At 37.9% G+C, this 22,084-nt stretch overlaps 1 protein-coding gene across 1 annotated transcript; it reads right to left on the bottom strand.

The window, feature by feature from the left end:
• Positions 1-1,841: 1,841 nt before the first annotated feature.
• rnd2 (Rho family GTPase 2) lies at positions 1,842-18,883 on the bottom strand. Its single transcript, XM_079823548.1, has 5 exons — positions 18,429-18,883; positions 17,316-17,403; positions 6,472-6,581; positions 4,574-4,708; positions 1,842-2,399 (listed from the first exon to the last, which is right to left on the bottom strand). The coding sequence occupies exons 1-5, from the start codon at positions 18,537-18,539 to the stop codon at positions 2,130-2,132; spliced, it is 714 nt and encodes a 237-aa protein (XP_079679674.1). The 5' UTR covers positions 18,540-18,883; the 3' UTR covers positions 1,842-2,129.
• Positions 18,884-22,084: the final 3,201 nt, after the last annotated feature.

The raw sequence follows: 22,084 nt of genomic DNA, 5'->3' as shown, positions 1-22,084 counted from the left end.
ACTGCAGCCTGAGCTGTAGGGCTCGGCTGGTCATGACTGTTGCTGGCAGCCTCAGCTACCTGCTGCTGTCAGAAGCTCATCACGCCACATGTTTCTCTCTCTCTGTGTGTGTGTGTGTGTGTGTCCGAGGCATGAGGCAGTAAGTGAATGTGCTTGTAAGCATTCACTTTTACAGAACATGTCAAATAAGTGTTTAGTCTCAAACACGACTAATTTGAACTCATCTGTCAATCGGGGTCATTGATCTCTGTTTGTGTGTGTGTATGCGTACATGTTCAAATGTATTTCTCAGTTTGTTCAAATTGATGGACTTCTTCGTAGAGCCTCCAGAAACCACGGCAACAGTATTCCCCTCATGCTAGACTCTGTTGTGATGTCACAAAGGGCTGTACACAGTTGCCTTGGCAATGACTGCATTTTTCTGATATGAAGCCCTAGTGGTTTTTTCGTGCATCTAACTGGCTCCAAGAGAATTTGCATACATAAATAACCACTGTTTGCTGTATCCAGAACATTGTAATGCTGCACAAAGCCAGATTTCACGAGTTGCTTCTCTTTGAAGTTGGATTATGGTTTTATTCCAAATTGCAATAGACATATAAAAGACGAAATTCCCCATTCTCCTGGCCTCTACAATATAAATAGAGTCAAATATAAATAGAGTCAAATAATACATTGAAAAAAAGATGTAATTGTTACCATACACTTTTGTAAAGCCCGTAAGGAGCAATTGTTTATTTTCTATGAATTATTTGGAATCACACTTACAATGGAAATCTATGGGGCAAGGCATTGTAAGAGTTTAAAAGCAATGTCAGTTCATATTGTTGGTAAAAGCATAAAGCACTTATATTAATTATTCTGTATTTTTAGTGTTTTATCAATAATTTTTTTTTTGCATTTTTAGCATTTTAGCAAGCACATATAATTTTTTTTGCAACATTATAAATACATTTACTGTCACTTTTGATCAATTTAATGTCCTTGTTGAATAAAAGTACTGACCCCAAACCTTTGGATAGTTATATATATAATAGTGTGCGTATACTGTATACACTATATATGCGGTACGTGTTATTATATTATTTCTTGTATCGACGTTGTACTGAAATTAGTTCAAATATTGGACCACAATGTTACACAGCCATAGTATTTCGAAAATGTGTGTATTATAACATTTTTGCCTCTGCAATGCCTTGGCCCAGTGAACTTTCAATGCAAGTGCATTGCTCAAAATGAGTAACAGTACTGTTAAGACTAAATGATAATTTATAGTTATTTTCATAATTTAATCAACAGTTTAAATGGGTAGTTAATTATTAAATTGCTCACCCTCATGTCATTCCAAACCTTTATTCTTTTGTCTATACAATGACACGAGGGTGAGCAAATGATGACAGAATTTTCATTTTTAGGCAAACTATCCGTTTAACTCTGATGTAACCTAGAAAGCTCATCTTCTCAGTTCCCACATGAACTATTGAAATTCCAGCTCACAAATATATACCACATCTATCCTTAGACAGCATTTGCGTTGGTGTTTCAGTATAGTGTGAATGAAGTCTTTGTGATGGCATGGAGCATGACTGATGGTGCTGTCACACGTGTAAAGGAGCGAACAGCAGAAGTCACAGATGTCTTTGTTCTGCTAATGCTAATGCTAATCATCCACTAATGCTGGGGGAAAATTCTCAGAACTCCAGGGATTTTGTTCCACACAAATGAGCTTGTTACAGATCTGCAATCTCTAGAGAAGTGTGTCCCAAGAGATACTATAAAAAAAAAAGATGACACATAAAAATTGGGTTTGGGGTTGGGGAATATTGAAGCTGTCCACACATAAAATTCCAAACACTTTTTTTTATTCTTTTTTCATTTGCTTTACACGCTTTGTGACACTTTGTGTCTGCTAAATCATACAACAATGATAAAAAATAAAAGCCAACTTGAAGTTAATAAATAGAACTCCTCTGTATAATGTATTCACACAACTGTACAGTCTTATGGGCCATATATAGGACAATATGACCCCCAATGTCCCATAAATACAGAGATTCTGTCCCTTTTCTGCTCATTTTTTCATCCACACACACTGCTGTGACCGTATGCATGTACAGATGCATTATAGTCTACATGATTGTGCAACTCTTGGCTCTGTCCTCCCTGAGGGTCGGGGTGGGTTCAAGGGGCGTGGCTTGTGAGCTGACTGGCAGCAGAGGCTGATTAGATATGCGCTTGAGAGCATGGCGCGAGGAGCTTCTCTTGAGGCTCGGGGCGGGCTCACGTCTGACAGACACAAGCGTGGTGATGTGAAAGACGTCTCGTACGCTGTTCACGCACATTCGGGATGAACATTCCACGTATGCAACTGCGCCCAGCTCGCGTGCTCGTAAACTCCCCTGATAGACAGACAGAAAGAAGTGTTAGAACTATCCAAGAGCATTTTCTTCCTCATCTCTCTGTTAAAAACACATGGCAATTTCCTTGTCACTCTTTTCTTTCTTTTGGGCTCTTTAATGAAAACCCTTTTTTGCTGTCCATATGAATTACAGCAAAAGCTGAACCAAATGTCAAAGCAAAAATAAACATATTTTGTTTTTTCTTCACGTCCTTTCTCACTTTTTTATTCACGTCAGATAATGTTTCTTTCTTATGGCACGTTCCTTAAATAGGGTGCAAAAATAATACCTGAAACTCCTATAAAATGTCAGTTTGTTTTTTACAATAAAAGGTCAGTGAAAGTAGTACATGAACATATCTAATAGGCCTCACAACAAAAACATGTAATTTTGCCCATAATGCTTTAAAAATAAAAGCAGTGAGAGAGTGAATTGTACCATTTTTATATAAAGTGCCATTTATTTCTCCCCTCACAGAGTAGAATTATAAAGATAACTAGGTGTTTCATAATGAAATGTTGCTACAGCGAGTTGACCCGACCAGAGCATTGACGTAATAGAGGGAACATTTTCTACTGCTCTCTCTGTACTTCTGTTTCTATGTGTAATTATACAGCTTTCTTTTAGTGTGCATGCATGCTTCAATGGTTGCAAAACACAACATAAGAGCGGTTGACATGACATCCCAAGTTTATTCAAGTGTGCTATTAGTATACTTTTTTTAAACTAAAAAATAAGAAAGTATACTTTCAGTCTACTTTTTTAAGTATACTATAGGCCTACTACTTTTAACTATACTTGTTCTAAGTATACTTGGCTTGTATTTGTGTTTGCTCTTTTAATTGAGTAGCCTATTAAATACTTTCACATAGGCTGTGTCCGAAATCGCCCCCTATACCCTTAATTAGGGCAAAATTGTAGTGGTGTCCAAAAACATAGTGGATTACTGTGTTCACTCATTCAATCCCACAATGCACCGCAATAACAAGTGTACAACCGATGTACGCTCAATAGCTAGAGAATACCCATAATGCACAGAGGGTTGTGCCGAATTAATTCCCGCGTATGACCAGAAGCGTCCGCATCTTAATCATCCATCCATGCATTTTCCAAACCGCTGGTCCAATGTGCGTACAGCGTAATATCATACAGATATAAATCACTTTTAATTGATTATTATATTGTTTAATTAAGGTTTATACATGCAAATTCCCATGACAGAATTCAATATTAATCTTTTCATTACTACTGGAGCTGCCCTTCCGGCGCACTCAGTGTCCGAAATGATATTACGCAGTGCCTGAAAATAGGCTAACTTCCGTCAACATAACCAACGTGACAACCTGCTTGCACAGGGTGCGTGCTGGGGACTATTTTCAGGCGCTGTGTAATATCATTGCGCCACTGAACCCATAGTACGGCAGCAAAGTTCCTTGATTATTACGCAGGAATGAGAGTATAGTTCCTAGCCATATCGGTCTAGAAAATCGCAACTTTTCAATTTCCGTCAGTCTTAGTACACGATGTAACTATACACATCGCAACATGTAAATAGGAAAATGTTGGCGTTATTTTGTCACTTATTGAGCAGTAGGCTAGCTGGAGCCATTTACCTCCTGTCTTTGTGCTAAGCTAGGCTAGCAGTGGGTGCGTCAGACAGAGTTATGGCACGCACGGAGATGTGAATGGTATGTATGGACTAATCTAACTCTGGGGGATACGGTGAATAAGCTAAAGTCCCAAAAAGTCGCCGTGTTCCTTTAAAGAGCCTTTGAGTATACTTAAAAGTATACTTTTTTAGACAAAAAAGTGGGCCAATTTAATCCCAAGTAGTATTGAAACACTTGCAAGTATACTTTGAATACAATGATATTAGTGTACTTACTAAATAAAGTATACTTACAAATATACTTGAACTTTACTATTTTAACATTTTAAACAACATTTTCCTATAGTCCTAGTAGAAGGTAAACATATTTGTTTTACTAATTTGGTTTAATTCATATTGATTTAGACATTATGAGTGTTTTTACTGTTAGCTTGCCAACAAACTTCCGACAAACTTGTGTTTGTGTAGCAGCACTTGAGTAAACACTGATGTCTTAACACAATCTCTCTTAACTCTTCATGTTATAGTCTCCTGTGTTTGTGAATGTGAGTGTGTATATGCTCACCTGTTCATGAGTGACAGGTATGAGTCTTTGTTTGGACAGTTCTCGCAAAGTGCTGACATCTGTTCTCATATCCAACTTACAGCCAACCAACACCAACTTCGCACTAGGACAATACTCCTGGGCCTCCACCTGCCACTGAAAGAGCGAAAGAAAGAATCTGTCACTTTAAATAAAAACATCTATACCTAGTGATCTACTACTGTTCAAAAGTCAGAAAAACAGACAGTAAAGATTTTATCTATCGGTCCATCTGTCCGTCCGTCCATCCGTCTATCCTTCCAGCTATTGTATAGACTATATTTAAAGTTTGGGAATAATATTTAAATATATTATTTTGTTTTCTAGACGATACTTGCAATAGTTGTTTATGCCATAATACAGTGATCTTGAGATACAATTTTTTTCATTTATATGTGCATAATGAGTGTATAATGTAGTTGTGTGTGCATGAGAGAGAGAGTTAGGGAAGCAATTTGACCAGCCATTGTCTGATTACTTTACATGCACATCCAAATCAAATCAGACAATATTTACACCAGTTTTCCCAATGAACTATACAGCAAAGTAAACTACAACAGCTTCACATCTCCTTGAAATGTAGCTTGAAATGACCCAGACAAGGCTCTTTTCAGGAACATTCCTGCTAATGCAGAACCACCCAGAGCCAGTTATTCAGACAGCTTGTTTGTGAGCATGCATGGCGCATATGTGTGTGTGTTATTCACCAGCCCCTGCAAAGGTTCTGCAATCTCAGCTATGGCACCATTTCACAGGTTCTGAATGTGTTCAACCATCCATCAAACAGCACTGTGATCTTTAACCTTAAATGCCACCGTTAACTGGCCAATCGGAGGTCACCGCCTGCCTCTCAACATTCCACAACAGGCTTTAGCTCCGCCCCTATGGCCTCAGAGGTGAGATGCAGAAGTGTAAAAGTATTCAGTGTGTCTGGCGTTGCAGTGTTAGCATTAGGACAGTTAGAGAATGAAAGGCATTTAGAGGAAGTTTAGAATACTTACATCAGATTAAATCATTCTCTAATAATAATAATAAAAAAAAACATATATACACTACACATTCAAAAGTTGGGGTTCTGTCATTGAAAGAAGACCCTTATGCTCACAAAGGCTGCTATTTGATCAAAACTACAATATAAACATTAATATTGTGAAATATTATTACAATTTAAAAGAGCTGTTCTCTATTTTTATCTATTATCAAATGTAATTTATTCCTGTGATGGCAAAGCTGAATTATCAGCAGTCCTCAGTGTCCCATGATAATAATAACATTAAAAAATTATAAACATTTCTTATTATTATCAATGTTAAAATCGGCTTAATATTTTTGTGGAAACCATGATCATTTTTTTTCAGGATTCAAACTGAAAAACAGCATTTATTTGAAATAGAACTCTTTTGTAAAATTATAAATGTCCTTGATAACTACAACTTTCAGTCAATTTAATGTGTGCTTGCTGAATAAAAGTATGAATTTCTTATCATGTTTATCATTACTGTGATATAAATATATGTGATATTTGTTCATCCTGCCCACTCTTCTTCCTACGTCATCCAAATATCTTTTTCTCACCAGACATATATAGACTTAAAATTGAAAAACACACTTAAACCTTGCAGTGCTAGGCTCACACCCTCATTACCACATAATTGCTGGCATCTGTGTTTAGGTAAAGCTTGTGTTTTTTGGTAAATCCACAATGCCGTCACCCACCAACTGCGAAACGCCCACAAACAAAAACTTCTCATAGTCGACAATTACATTGTGTTTTCACAGCGAGAGACTAGAATAATGTCATTCCGAAATGCACTTTTGCTAATATATACTTGTTCCTTTTTTAGGATGAGAGAAAAAAAGAAAGGAAAGGAGATTCTGACCTTCTTAGGGATGCTGTCCAGCGTCTCCGGTCTGCTGATATCAAAACAGATGAGCACAGCATCACAGTCTGGATACGCCAGGGGCCTTACATTATCATAATACGAGGACCCTGCAGAACACAAGCACAGTGAGGGGTCAGGAGAAAAACGCTTCATTATGATAAAGCTGATGCTCAAATCAAAGAGCGAAACACTGCTAATGGTGCTCGCGAATGCTCTGGCATGTACAAATTATTTACAGTGGGTCATACAGCAGGGCAGATGATATAAACGAATGATGTTTCTGCAGTGGAGCAGGACAGGAGAGGTCAGTTTAATTCCAACAGTCATTTATTAACTTTTTAATATTAGCGTCCATACTGTTCATAACGTGTGTATACTGTGCACATTGTGTGAATGTTTTTAAGCCTCCCTTTGTCAAAGGGCTCAGGGCAATGTTCCTGGTTTAACCGTTATTTCCCAAAATGCAATGTGCCTAACTTGACACCATTTCCAGTGTAATGAATGAACCATAAGTAATACAGCAAAGATTTTTAATCTCTGTTTTTATTCATTAAAACATTTTATACAAAATACGCATGCTAAATAATTGGTTTTATTTCCAGTATAATAACAGAACACTACTAATGCAACGTGATTGAGGTCATCATCAGAGTTATTTTAGTATCATTGAGATACTATTGTTTTTATTTATTAAACCCATTATAGTTTTTATTCAAATTTTGAATTTGAATTTTAGTTTTAACAGCTCAAACATGCATTTTAATCTGGGACTAGTCTTAAACCTTGTCTGTGAAACCGGGGGTATGTTAACTAAATGGAAATGAGAAATGTTTCAAAATTGTTATAATGATTTTTATTTCAGTTGATGTTTATTTAAAAACATTAATGGTTTTAGTTAACAGTAATAACCCTTTTCCATATACTCTCTCCATGGCTCTGTTCTCAATGAATTAGATACTGACATACTGCTTACTGTGTACAGTGTGCATTATACAGTTGCTGGTCATATAATTAGAATATCATCAAAAAGATTTATTTCACTAATTCCATTCAAAAAGTGAAACTTGTATATTATATTCATTAATTACACAGACTGATATATTTCAAATGTTTTTTTCTTTTATTTTTGATGATTATAACTGACAACTAAGGAAAATCCCAAATTCAGATATATTGTGAAAAGGTTCAATATTGAAGACACCTGGAGCCACACTCTAATCATCTAATTAACTCAAAACACCTGCAAAGGCCTTTAAATGGTATCTCAGTCTAGTTCTGTAGGCTACACAATCATGGGGAAGACTGCTGACTTGACAGTTGTCCAAAAGACGACCATTGACACCTTGCACAATGAGGGCAAGACACAAAAGGTCATTGCAAAAGAGGCTGGCTGTTCACAGAGCTCTGTGTCCAAGCACATTAATAGAGAGGTGAAGGGAAGGAAAAGATGTGGTAGAAAAAAGTGTACAAGCACTAGGGATAACCGCACCCTGGAGAGGATTATGAAACAAAACCCATTCAAAAATGTGGGGGAGATTCACAAAGAGTGGACTGCAGCTGGAGTCAGTGCTTCAAGAACCACTACGCAAGACATGGGTTTCAGCTGTTGCATTCCTTGTGTCAAGCCACTCTTGAACAACAGACAGCGTCAGAAGCGTCTCGCTTGGGCTAAAGACAAAAAGGACTGGACTGCTGCTGAGTGGTCCAAAGTTATGTTCTCTGATGAAAGTAAATTTTGCATTTCCTTTGGAAATCAGGGTCCCAGAGTCTGGAGGAAGAGAGGAGAGGCACACAATCCACGTTGCTTGAGGTCCAGTGTAAAGTTTCCACAGTCAGTGATGGTTTGGGGTGCCATGTCATCTGCTGGTGCTGGTCCACTGTGTTTTCTGAGGTCCAAGGTCAACGCAGCCGTATACCAGGAAGTTTTTGAGCACTTCATGCTTCCTGCTGCTGACCAACTTTATGGAGATGCAGATTTCATTTTCCAACAGGACCTGGCATCTGCTCACAGTGCCAAAGCAACCAATACCTGGTTTAAGGACCATAGTATCCCTGTTCTTAATTGGCCAGCGAACTCGCCTGACCTTAACCCCATAGAAAATCTATTGTGAAGAGGAAGATGTGATATGCCAGACCCAACAATGCAGAAGAGCTGAAGGCCACTATCAGAGAAACCTGGGCTCTCATAACACCTGAGCAGTGCCACAGACTGATCGACTCCATGCCACGCCGCATTACTGCAGTAATTCAGACAAAAGGAGCCCCAACTAAGTATTGAGTGCTGTACATGCTCATACTTTTCATGTTCATACTTTACAGTTGGCCATGATTTCTCAAAATCCTTTCTTTGTATTGGTCTTAAGTAATATTTGAATTTGGGATTCTCCTTAGTTGTCAGTTATAATCATCAAAATTAAAAGAAATAAACATTTGAAATATATCAGTATGTGTGTAATTAATGAATATAATACACAAGTTTCACTTTTTGAATGGAATTGGTGAATTAAATCAGCTTTTTGATGATATTCTAATTATGTGACCAGCCCCTGTATACTACTTTCTATTTGCAACATTAGTATTACAGTAGAATATTAAGACAGTATTATGCCATTGTTGTCACCTGACCTCACTGCATTAATTTAGTGGTGTCCAGTTATAATCACTGAAATAAAAACTATTATTCAATTTTGTGTCATACAGGCTAATTTGTCAAGAAATTAGCGTCCAGCATTATATTGCGTCCAGATCATTTGTGATGTTGGAAATAGAAGATAGGCAAGTTTAGCTCATAACATTGTGGGATACATATAGAATATTTGCATAACGTGCACAGTATACATCCTCTGAATCTGATGAACTGCCACTGTCTACAACTGCCATACTCTCTGTCTTTCCTGATCTCCTCTCTCGAACTTTGCATTCATCTCTCACTCTTCTGTCCTTCCCTCGATTGAGGACACAAATCCAGACATAGACAGTGAGAGATAGGGAGGGAAAGAGAGAGGACGTGTGAGAGTGACAATGAGTGTTTGAAGCGCTGATCAAAGCTATCAGTTATTATGGGCTGGCCTCAGGAGCCACCCTATGAGCTACATGTCCCACAATCCCCTCTGGCAGGTCTGTCAACCACAGCCACGGAAAGATGGTTGAATCTAATTTCTTAGATGAGAATGCAAATAAGGATAAGAAGAAACTATAAAAGTGTACAGAGAGAGAGACTAGAATGGAAAGCAAGGCTGATACTGTTTGTTATTTGTCACCATGTTGAGTATGCTAATCCACAGGGACACTTGTTGTTCTCCCAACAACAGCTTCTAAAATACACTTGCTTACTAAGCTATTTAAATGAGGACACAATATAGACTTGTTTATTTTTGTATAAAGCCAATAATGATCACCCAAATCCTAACCCTACTTCTAGAAAACTTTTTTTGCATTTTTAAAACATTTTAACAATTTAATAATAAATGGTTTCATTTGTTCCCATTAGTTAACATGAACTACAACATTTATTTAGTTATTGTTAATCTCAAACTTTATTAATAAATCATTAAAATCCAAAGTTGTATCTGTTAACATTATATGCACTGTGAACTAACATAAACATTATTATTAACTAACATGAACAAAGGTTAACGCTGTACAAATATATTGATCATCGTTAGTTAATGTATTAACTAATGTTAACTAATGAGACCTTATAAGTGTCATAATAATAATAATAATAAATACTTTACGCCTTCATTAAAAATTATACTACATGTAATTATTGTTGTTAATAATAATAATAATAATAGTGGAAATTAATGATGTATAAAGGAAATTATTAATATATAAAATGTATAATAATAATAATGTTACCTTTCATAAAAGCTAAGATGATTCATGTATTTATTATTAGAAATAATAAAAAGTAATGTTGTAATAATGTTATATATTATTAATTTCCTATTTTATCATCATCATGATAATAACAATACTTTATCCCTTCATAAACAGGTAAATGATTCATACATTATTATTATTAATAGAATAATAATAAAATGTATTTTAATAATTTTCCTTTCACTGCGTATGAATGGAATGTCCCCTAAAAAGGACAGTCTGTCAGATTTTTTTTTATTAGACTTTCTGTTCTTGGGTCAGATTTGTTCAAAGTATGGCTCAGTAAACCCAACACACACACACACACACACACACACACACACACACACACACACACACACACACACACACACACACACACACACACACACACACACACACACACACACACACACACACACACACACACACACACACACACACACACACACACACACACACACACAATGTTTACTTTACAGCTGCGCCACATCACAGCCTCTGTGTTTGTATGTGTGTAAACTCACTTCATGTACTTAGCATTCCTCTTGTCTATATCTGTTTTTCTGTTTAACAATTTAAAGACCTTCTCACTTATGGTCACTCTCATTATCTGCCAATGCAAAAACATTCACGCCATGTTAAAAACGTTCATTTCCTGTCTTGTTCGCAGTGGGTTAAATATCACCACAGAAATCTCTGCCATGTTTTGTTTTCGAGACGTTATTACTGTGATTACGTCTGTTGTGCTAGACATAATTTGTATCTTGTTAAGAACAGTGTGTCCATATCAAATGCTGACCTGAATGTTTGCCAGTAAACATTCTCCTCTTCCAGTCCCTAGATTCACCTCTTGCCAGCTGTGCAGCTGTGCGTGTGTGTGTGTGTCTGTGTGTGTGACTGAAGCAGAACTCTATGGGATGTCATTACAGATTGTTGAAGATGTAGCCGTAAGCACAAGAGTGTCAGGAGCACCACATATGCTCAAACACACATCCGCAGACACCTCATTAAGACCCATCAGAGACACAGCGTGATCACCTTTGTGTATCTGTGTTTATGTTTGCATTTCTGTAGATCTAAACAGGCCTAAGGGTGATGCGCAAATAGGTTAAGCAGAATTCAAATTCTCTAAATTCAAAAATCTAATTTGGATAACTTACAATAAATGTACATAAAGGGATAGTTCAATCCAAAATTTTAATTCAGTCATCATTTACTCACACTGTAAAAAAATCAGGTCTCCAATTAAAAATGTTCTAGTGACTGGTCACATCAAAATTATTTAGTTGGCCAAATTGAATTTCTGTGAATTGATACAATTTAATTCACAGAAATTCAATTTGGCCAACTAAAAAAATTAGATGTGACCAGTCACTAGAACATTTTAAATTGGAGACCTGAATTTTTTTTACAGTGCACCTTCATGTCATTCTAAATCTTTTGAAGAATATGTTTCAACTGTTTTTGTCCATAAAATGAAAGTCTACGAGGTTCAAAGCAACATTGAAACCCACAAAATGTAACTGAATTCCACAGAAGAAAAGTCAAATAGCTTTGGAATGAAACAACATGTTTAATTTTCACTAAGCTCTATGAACAACATCTGGTCCATGCTGTTGATCACCATTTTCAACTAATTTCTCCGAATGTCAAACAAAAAACTCATGGACAGATATGTGATTACAATGAAAGTCTTAAATGTACCATTACAGCCCCATCGACTCCCTTATTAGTGGATTTCTGTTAACGCACTGTTTTTTAGTTATACAAACTGAGGGACGAATCAGAATATCTGAAAATACAGAGGAAAATGCTTAAGAAAGCACACACAACATATAACAAACAAAACAAATCACACACTGTGAAACAAAGTGAGCCTCTCATTACCATTCAGCGTTCTCATTACCCGTTTCTCATTAATCATCAAATCATTAGTTGCCCCAACTCTGCAGATGGTCGGACAAATACTCTCATCCAGCTCTAGATTTTACAACCGCAAATTCACTTTTCACACACATTCACTACAAATCCCTAACAAATCCCGACATTATGACAAATTAAGATTTATCCATATGATTACATAATTTTATAGCACTCAATGCTAATCCCTTTTATGTCAAAACACTTCCTTTTATCCCACACTCTGGTACAAAATGGCAGTTCTCTTTCTAAAGGAACACATTTGTACTTTTTAGCGCTAAAATGCATATTACTATGCTACTTAAGGTACATATTGTTACCTAAAGCATACATATTAGTAACCTTTGAAAGGGCACTGCCCCAGTGGCAGCTTATGTAAAAAAATTATTCATATATAATGTTTCGTTTTTTAATTTATTTATTTATTAAAGAGACATTCTGTTTAATAAAAATAAAAAAATCACATTTAGCTCACTTCCGGTGACAGATTTGTTCATATGGTTACATCATTTTGTAGCACTCAAAGCTAATTCTTGTCAAAATACTTTATTTTATCCCAGCTTAATGTGTGGAGGAGACAACTATAAGCAGTTGTTATTGGAAATAAAAATGCTTGGTTTCATATTGTCTGTCACAGACGTGTTTGTAGGCAGGAAGATGAAGATAGATGATTAAAGTTCATAATGTAGTTTAATAACAAATGATTCAAAAAGCAGGCAGGCATTAACGCATCTATACATAGAAGAGTGCAGGCAAGGGTGCAACTTATGTATAGAAAACAAACAAGGTAATTGACTAAACACAGCTGAACTGAACTAACTAACAAAGGTAACCATAGAAACAGATGTTGCGGGAAACAAAGACAAAGAAACACGTGACTGAAGAAAACAAGCGCAACTCGGACATTGTCAAGAAAAAGGTTTTAAAGCTGTTTCTACTTCTGGCTCATTGATCACACTAGAGATGGAAGGTCAAGTCAAGTGCATTGCATTGTGGGATACAGTATTTCATGCTGTTTTCTCTGTTGCATGCTGCTGCACATTTTCCCCGAACGTAAAAGGTCATCTTGGTATTCTATGCATACAACAAAATGCATGCCATTTACATACTTCAGTATATTTGAGTAGTATGCAAGTAGTATGTAAGACTTAGAGTAGTATGCTAGTGTGCATTTTCCAAAATTTGGTGGCGAAAGTGAATACAGAACGCACCTTTAATGCATGTGGCCATACATTGGGAAATGTTTTAGTTTGGCATTTACATACGTTTGTACCGTTTGCCTTACATTTTGTCTCCAACTTGTGCACTAGGTTACTTTGGTAAGAAAATTATTGTCCAATAAAGAACATCTAAATATACATATACTTTTGCACACATAGCCACTTGGTGCCTGGCTGTTGTCAAGAGGGCTTACTGACACCATTTTTAAACAGTGATAAAGTTCACAACCAGTTGAACTTCATTATCATGCTGAAATGTGGACTCTTGTGTCCCAGACAGTGTATGAGAGCACTTACAGTAAAGAGAAGATTTACTCTCGACAGGGTTACAGTCTGACCCCGGCACAACCCTACAGAGCAACAACAACAGTGGGAGAGGAAAACATTCCCATAGGAACTTAAAAATGGAGATGACAAGAAAAGAAATTCCCATAAAGGACTTTTATAGCAGGGTGGGGAAACATGCAGAGGCCTAGAGCGGGGGATTTATGGGTCACGCTTGCTGAGAAACCCCTGAAGTGTGTGTCAGGACGAGTGTGTGTCAGCAGTAGTGTAGCTTAACACCAAGTGTGCTACAATCCACACTGACAGTACTGTCCAAACACACATGCACAGCCCTGAACATATTAAATGAGTTCTGGCTAACTTGTTGGCTTGTTTTATAGAAGAGAAGCTAGAATCCACACAAAGCCATTTATATTACAGATCTCACCCACACATACAGTCCAATATAACGGGATCATATCCTACTCTAAATTCATAAACCCTTTATTGTCCATTGTGTATTTTTAAACCAAAGCAGTGACAGTTCTGCTACCCGACTCTTTGTAGTTCAGCCGTCACATATTTGAATCAATTTCAAATCACTCTAATACAAAAACACAAGGGGTCGGCCAGGCCATGGGAGCGGTCAGCAGTCAGCAGGGACAGAAATGAACCGCGTCCGTGCACAGACTAGACTGGCACCAGGATTTGTTACTGGAGAATGTTTGCTATTGCATCTATCTGTTTATCCATGAGGAGGTTTCAAAATGTACACTCCCAGAGTCTATCCTAATCAGTCTGACGCCTCTGGAGAGCACAATGCATAAGTCACAGTAGATCACTGGCTATGTTTGGAGAGGAGTACTAGAATACTACCTATGGCATACTGCCTAATATAATATGGATTTTAAAGGGCACCTATTATCCTCCTTTTAACAAGATGTAATACAAGTCTCAGGTGTCCCCAGAGTATGTCTGTGAAGTTTCAGGTCAAAATTCCTTACAGATAATTTAATATATCATTTTGAAAATGCCAATTTTTGGGTTTGAGAAAAATGAGCTGTTTTGTGTGCGTCTCCTTTAAATGCAAATGAGCTGCTGCTCCCCATCACAGAGGGTGTAGCCTTCACAGCTCGTGAACAGGCGAATGAAAACTGAAACATGATACATCTGCTTGATTTTGATGATCATCTCTATCACAGAGCCGCTCACGTGACAATGCAGTTCTTCAATATCATGAAATATTAGCAAATATTATGCGTTTTTAAAGCCTTATCACTCTCAACTTGAGCACACACACACGCGACGCATGCGCACAGAGAGCTGTTACGCGTTACTCTAATCTGACTACTTTTTCCCAGTAACGAGTAATCTAACCCGTTACTTTTTCCAAACCAGTAATCAAGTCACTGTGAATTACTATTTTTGTCATTTTCCTTAGTAAAATATATATATTTTTGGTTTCTTCTTGCGTCTCGGGGAGAGTATTTATGTTATGTGAAGTCAAGAAAGACTGTCTTTATTACATTTTTTATTACGTTTTTTTTTTCAGGAAATATTTTTTAATTTCAACTTAAAATGTCAGGAGATACATTGTTGACGTTACTTTTAAAAATGCACTTCCAATAAAGTGAGTGTTGGCAAAAACGGTTGTCATTTTTATGTTGAGGTGGCAGGGGTGTTGTCGGCAACTGCTGAATGTAACTAATAAAGTGACTTGTAATCTAACTTAGTTACTTTACAGATTACTTGATTTTAAAAGTAACTAAGTTACTTTTTTAAGGAGTAATCAGTAATCAGATTACTTTTTCAAAGTAACTGTGGCAACACTGGGTGTACTAAAGTGAAAGCAGTGTAATATACAGTACCTACTGCTATATCTGCTTTTCATATGAATCAAACAACAAAAGAAAAACTAAATCACTCACTGCTCTGGACTGAATAACTTTAGTAGCTTTAATAAGAACACATTTCTTACTTGAATGCTGCTGTTAAATGCTCTGGTGAGGAGATAAACATGGCGGACTGTGTACAGCTCTCTGAGGGCGGGGTCTGTGCTAATCGGCAGTGTCCATCAACACTCGTGGGCGGGGCCTGTATAAAACGTGACGTCACTTTGCCAGAAATCTGCAAACGGCTCGTGTTGAGACACTGCCTATGATTAATGGGGATTTTAAAAAAAAGGAAAGGGTGGATTTTTACCATTATAGGGTAGTTGTGTACACACACTGCCAACACACATTTATGTTCAAACACCATGTAAAAGTGAATTTTGCATAATAGGTGCCCTTTAATGTAATTTATTATATAGAGAATGTGGAACAGTGTACACCATCATTATAGTTGACTGTATTACGAGCATGTTTTTTTCAGCCATTGGTGTGAGATTATCGTGCATATTAAAAAAAAATTAGTAAAAAAATTATAAAACAGAAAAATTTGTGATATTACTTCCATCAAAGCTGGTTAAATGCAAGCCTAAGAGGTTAGAAAAAATTGCACAATGCTGCAGTATGCAGGGAAGGAGACCAGAGGCCTTTTTTAATAGATGTCAATGGAGGAGAGGCTTCATTATGCTGAATAAACTGCTTTTGTGGGAAAACGGCTTATCATTTAATGAATCGACAGCCTCATGGCTAATCTTCATCATGTTTGCTCTTAAACAGTCATTTCTAATTTGATCTATTTTAAGACTTGACACAAAGAAAACAATGGTGTTTTTTATAAGAGTAGTCACAGACAATTGCGCGACAGGTAGGATTCAGTTTATAGGTGTGTTCCACATTGGCTGCGGCTGGATGTAACCGATCCTGTAGGTGGGGAGGAGATGTCAAGTCGGACACTTTCTGCTCCCCTTCGCAGTGTGTTTGCATACGGAATGCACTGCTTCAAGTCAGCCGCCGATCGATCTGTGAAGTCGAACAAGCCTTATGGCTTTTCTCATTCATTTTTATGGTATACGCAAACAGTGATTGACTGTCACAACTCTGAACGAAATTCAATCATGTCAAGGCTGTAATGTGATTGGTTATCAAGTCACACATGATCCAAGGTAGCCATTACGCTTTTTCCAATGTTAGAGCAATGGACCATCATATCTCCCTATAATTAGACCATCTCTGCTTCTGGTTCAGGTCAAGTGCCGTGCATTGTGGGATACCGTATTGTGCTCTGCTGTATACTGCACAGTTTGGTACATAAATGTAGCAGGTCAGTCAAGTTTTTTGATGATTTCTTAAAAATAAGTAAATAAAATTGGGCACAGCCATTGTAATGCGAATGTGTCAAGACTTCCGGGCTTTTCCACTTTTATTATAGCTGTACAAAAAACGGTCCATTATGCTGCTTGATTTTGCAAACTACTAGTTGTTATCATATTATTTTAATTGAATATCATAACCATAAAAGTTATTTTACCATTTGCAGCATTTTGTTTTTCTTTTAGTTGTTTCCCTATAGCAGCAAATGAATTGGAAGTCTTGGCACATTCACAGAAAATACTCACTTTTGTGTTAATAAAAACAGCATACTATAGACAACGGTTTCATTTGATGCCATGCCAGATCTCACCTGATGTATCCCACATGTTGAGCTCGATGCGGTGCTTATCGATCTCAAAGCTCGCAGTGTAGTTCTCAAACACCGTGGGCACATAATTCTGCAATGAAAAATCATATTACTGGTAAATTATTTTAGTCTACTATGACAGCACATATTTAAAGTCGCCATGAAACAGAAGTTGAGATAGTCTATTATTCCCTATTGTGATGTATATATGAGTAAAAACGGCTTCTCAAACAAGAAAAAATGTTGCGCGGGACTTGATTTTGTCCAATTGATTGGATGGTTGTCGTTTACTAAACACATCATCAGCTGCAAGAGGGAGGGGAAGTCATTTTGATTAAAGATTATGATGGCAGCATTTTTTAATACATTTTAATAATAATGATGTGCACGGATAAAGCATTTATAATAAACACTGCACTATTCCATAAAAAACCCAAGAAGAGTCGATTTCGATTCCATTGTGACTTTAAAACAGCTTACTTTTTGAACAAAGTTTTGTGTGATCAACTTGCGATGATAGGCTATATATCATAAACCAATAAATAATCTTTATGTTTTATCCGATACGAATCCTATACCTCGCCCAGCCTACAGCTAGTCATCTATTCTTCTTCTTTAAACTAAATAAATTGCATAGACGGGTCTAATTTGAGATGTAACAGATTTATTATCCCTTGGCTAATATTGAGTTGGTCAGATTAGTTCTTAACAAATAACCGCTGTGTGTTTATGCAACTGGCCCTAATATAACTTGTATAGGTTTGTAGTGAAATGTTAGCTATTTGAAAAGAACATTACGAGCAGTCTCACTTCAGACTGCCAAGCTAAACCCCCGAGCGAGGCTCCAGCATATTTCTTTCTATCCAGTTGCGCTCCAGTGCGACATGCACGGGACATCATGCATTTTTTTTTTAACTCATAACAATTTATGAACTTGAATCGCATAATTAAATCAACTTTTAATGCAACCAACAGATGTTTATTGCTTTAACAGACATAGCCTACTATTAGTCTACTCTCACTGTTGTCATCCCTCCATTAGTCTAATTTAGTAACTTATTTTTTGTTTTTATAGTAGCCTAATGACATTAATGATAAATAATATGATGAGTTCACCTCTGGGTAGCTGTCCTTGGCGAACACATGCAGCAGCGCCGTCTTTCCACACTGAGTGTCACCGACCACCACGATCTTACAGCGACTGCACTGTCCTTCCATCATCATCATTATCAGCACTGTCCTAGCGCTTAACGAACACCATCCGCTGCCTGATAACGGCTCTTTATAACGCCGAATGAATGATTCAGAGTGAGTCTGTCTGAGTGGACGGGTGTGTGCCAGGGAGAGAGTCCACTCACACTGCCGCGCGCCCCTCCCCGTCCTCCTGTCAGTCTCCTGGTTCCCACGGTGACACCACGCGCTGAGTCTCGCCGCCTCTCTCGCGTCATGAGCCGGGCACGCGGGTCGTGCTGCCTGCTGCCCCTCGACTCAGTAGCTACCCTTGATTTCCTGACACGATGTGATCTAGCCTTCCTCCTGTGGTTTGGGCATGGTGTAAATTAAACGACCCCTCTGGCTCGAGTATGGAAATTGTTTTAACGATGTGATTTAACGCATCACTGAATCCCCCATCCAGTGTTCCCAAGGTCATGAAAAATATTAGGCTATTATAAAAATCCCAAACATCATGCACTCGGAACATTTGTGGAACTTTAACAAAAGTCAGAAAGTGTTAGCCTATTAGGCTACCTAATATCTGTAGAAAAAATGTGTCATGAGTCATCTGAAATACAGAGTCTTTTCCCCCCATCTTTGATTAATTTAATTGCATTTCCAGCCACACTTTTTTTTGATCTTTGAAGAAAAAAGAAGGAGAAAAAAACTCTTTGATCTTTGGGTAGTAAATGTATCTTCTTAGAGCCATACAAAAAAGGTAAACTGACCAAATGTATGCGGAGCTGATATATTTTACAGGACATGTTACCGTTTGACTTTTAAATGTGTGTGTGTGTGTGTGTGTGTGTGTGTGTGTGTGTGTGTGTGTGTGTGTGTGTGTGTGTGTGTGTGCGCGCGCGCGTGTGTGTTTGAGTCAGCAACATAGTTTTTCTCAGTTCTTTGAAAAAGAGTTAAGTTTAACTTTTTTTAATAAATGGCCAATCTATTCCTTTGGCGTCGCCTGATGAATAGTTATTTTAATTAGTGAATATTACATTTTAAAATTAATATAAAAAGTAACCGTTTCTGGATCCATTGTTCTAAAGTTTTCTATAGCCTTAATTTAAAGTTATGTTTCTGGCTAAATTTGCAAGTTGTGCCTACAATAGTTTGTCTCGCATTCATTGTATAAGTAATGGCGCCATCTTCTGTTTATTGAGGGAAGTGCAGTTCTGTGTTGTAAACGTGCTTACTTTGTGACTGTCGGTGCGGCATAGCTGTTCAAATCTGATCGCAAGGGGGACATCTGTGTTTGCTCAGTTTAGCCCACTGCAAGATTTGTGCACGAATGCATTTTTATGGGCCCTTTTCAAAAACCCGGGTTTCTCAGAAGCGGAAGGAAGTAGGCTAGTTGGGTAATCATAGCGAGACTATGAAATATATGTTTTGTCTTAAAATTTGCTCACATAGCAAAAGAAAATCTCCAGATTAGTGTTTTCTCAATTATCAATGTGAGGAAAAAAAATATAGAGAGAGATTGATAACGCCAGTCAGAAGAGAGAAATAGGCTATGTCAATTTCACCGTCACTCCTATAGAAAGCCTCTCAGCAGCATTAACTAGCCTTGTTTTTGTAATTTGATGCAAAGGTCATATACAAAGTATATGTTATAAATGCGCTTAAAAAATGGAAATATAAAAAACTTAAAGGATTTAGCCTACGATGCTGATGACAGTTAAAACGCGTCATCCCAATCTGTCAAAATTGGGTCCTCGTGAGTTCTCAACTTCTTTACATCATGGACTCATCGTGTTTAACTTTAAAACTAGCGTTGTGGTCGTAACCCTCCTTTTTAATACTACAATCAGCAGTGAGCAGTTCATTCGGGTGATAAATTGAAGTCATTGGCTACAGTGATTTTTCAATACTGTAATTTGGCCTTGAGCATTTTGTTCACGCCCTAAACCTAACCACTTACTGACCATAGACCGAGAAAAAATACTGAGTCTGACAATCATATTTTCTAGAGATGAGTTACATTTGGGCAGCCAGCCACACCCATTTAGCACTGTCCTGCTTTTACCAACAGGGGGAGACAAATACCACAAGACCAAATGTACACAAGAAGTTTTAGAAACTAGAAGAAGTGATCTATCACTAACCACAGTAGATTAGCCAACCACATTCCGCTGTCCATTAAAGTTTACTTTCACATAATGAGGTTTATGACCTTCTGAACGATGTAACTGCATTATTTTCACATTTCATATTCTTCCAGCGTTATGTTTTTTGTTTGTAAGGCCATTTGTTAGTGGGTTGGATATATTAGGCAGCAAGTGATCATTTTGTCCTCAAAATGTATGTGTTAGAAGCAGGAAAAATGGGCCAGCGTAAGGGTTTGAGCGAGTTTGACAAGGGCCAAATCATGATGGCTAGACGACTGGGTCAGAGCATCTCCAAAACTGCAGCTCTTGTGGGGTGTTCCCGGTCTGCAGTGGTCAGTATCTATAAAAAGTGCTCCAAGGAAGGAACTGTGGTGAACCGGCGACAGGGTCATGGGCGGCCAAGGCTCATTGATACACATGGGGAGAGAAGGATGGCCCGTGTGTTCCGATCAAACAGACGAGCTGTAGCTCAAATTGCTCAAGAAGTTAATGCTGGTTCTGATATAGAAAGGTGTCAGAATACACAGTGCATTGCAGTTTGTTGCGTATGGAGTTGCATAGCCGCAGACCAGTCAGGGTGCCCATGCTGACCCCTGTCCATTGCCGAAAGCGCAAACAGTGGGCACGTGAGCATCAGAACTGGACCACGGAGCAACGGAAGAAGGTGGCCTGGTCTGATGAATCACGTTTTCTTTTACATCTCGTGGATCGCCGGTGGCTTACCTGGGGAACACATGGCACCAGGATGCACTATGGGAAGAAGGCAAGCCGGCGGAGGCAGTGTGATGCTTTGGGCAATGTTCTGCTGGAAAACCTTGGGTCCTGCCATCCATGTGGATGTTACTTTGACACGTACCAACTACCTAAGCATTGTTGCAGACCATGTTCACCCTTTCATGGAAACGGTATTCCCTGGTGGCTGTGGCCTCTTTCAGCAGGATAATGCGCCCTGCCATAAAGCAAAAATGGTTCAAGAATGGTTTGAGGAGGACAACAAGTTTGAGGTGTTGAGTTGGCCTCCAAATTCCCCAGATCTCAATCCAATCGAGCATCTGTGGGATGTGCTGAACAAACAAGTCCGATCCATGGAGGCCCCACCTCGCAACTTACAGGACTTAAAGGATCTGCTGCTAACATCTTGGTGCCAGATACCACAGCACACCTTCAGGGGTCTAGTGGAGTCCATGCCTCGACAGGTCAGGGCTAGTTTGGCAGCAAAAGGGGGACGAACACAGTATTAGGAAGGTGGCCATAATGTTATGTGTATGTATAATCCTCCTACATACATGTTGCATACATTTAGGTAAACTATATTTACAAATACATCATAATGTTTTTTTGTTTTGTTTTATAAAAACAAAAGATTTGAGATTTTAAGAATCTTTTAAAAATGTTAATCCACTTAAGCAAGCTCTCATTCCCATCTAGATTACTGTAATACTTTTTGGCACA

This window comes from Gobio gobio (assembly GCF_949357685.1).
Source record: "Gobio gobio genome assembly, chromosome: 1".
Lineage (NCBI taxonomy): Eukaryota > Metazoa > Chordata > Actinopteri > Cypriniformes > Gobionidae > Gobio > Gobio gobio.
Note: the sequence above shows the minus strand (reverse complement) of the source record. Positions and strands in the feature narration are given on the sequence as shown.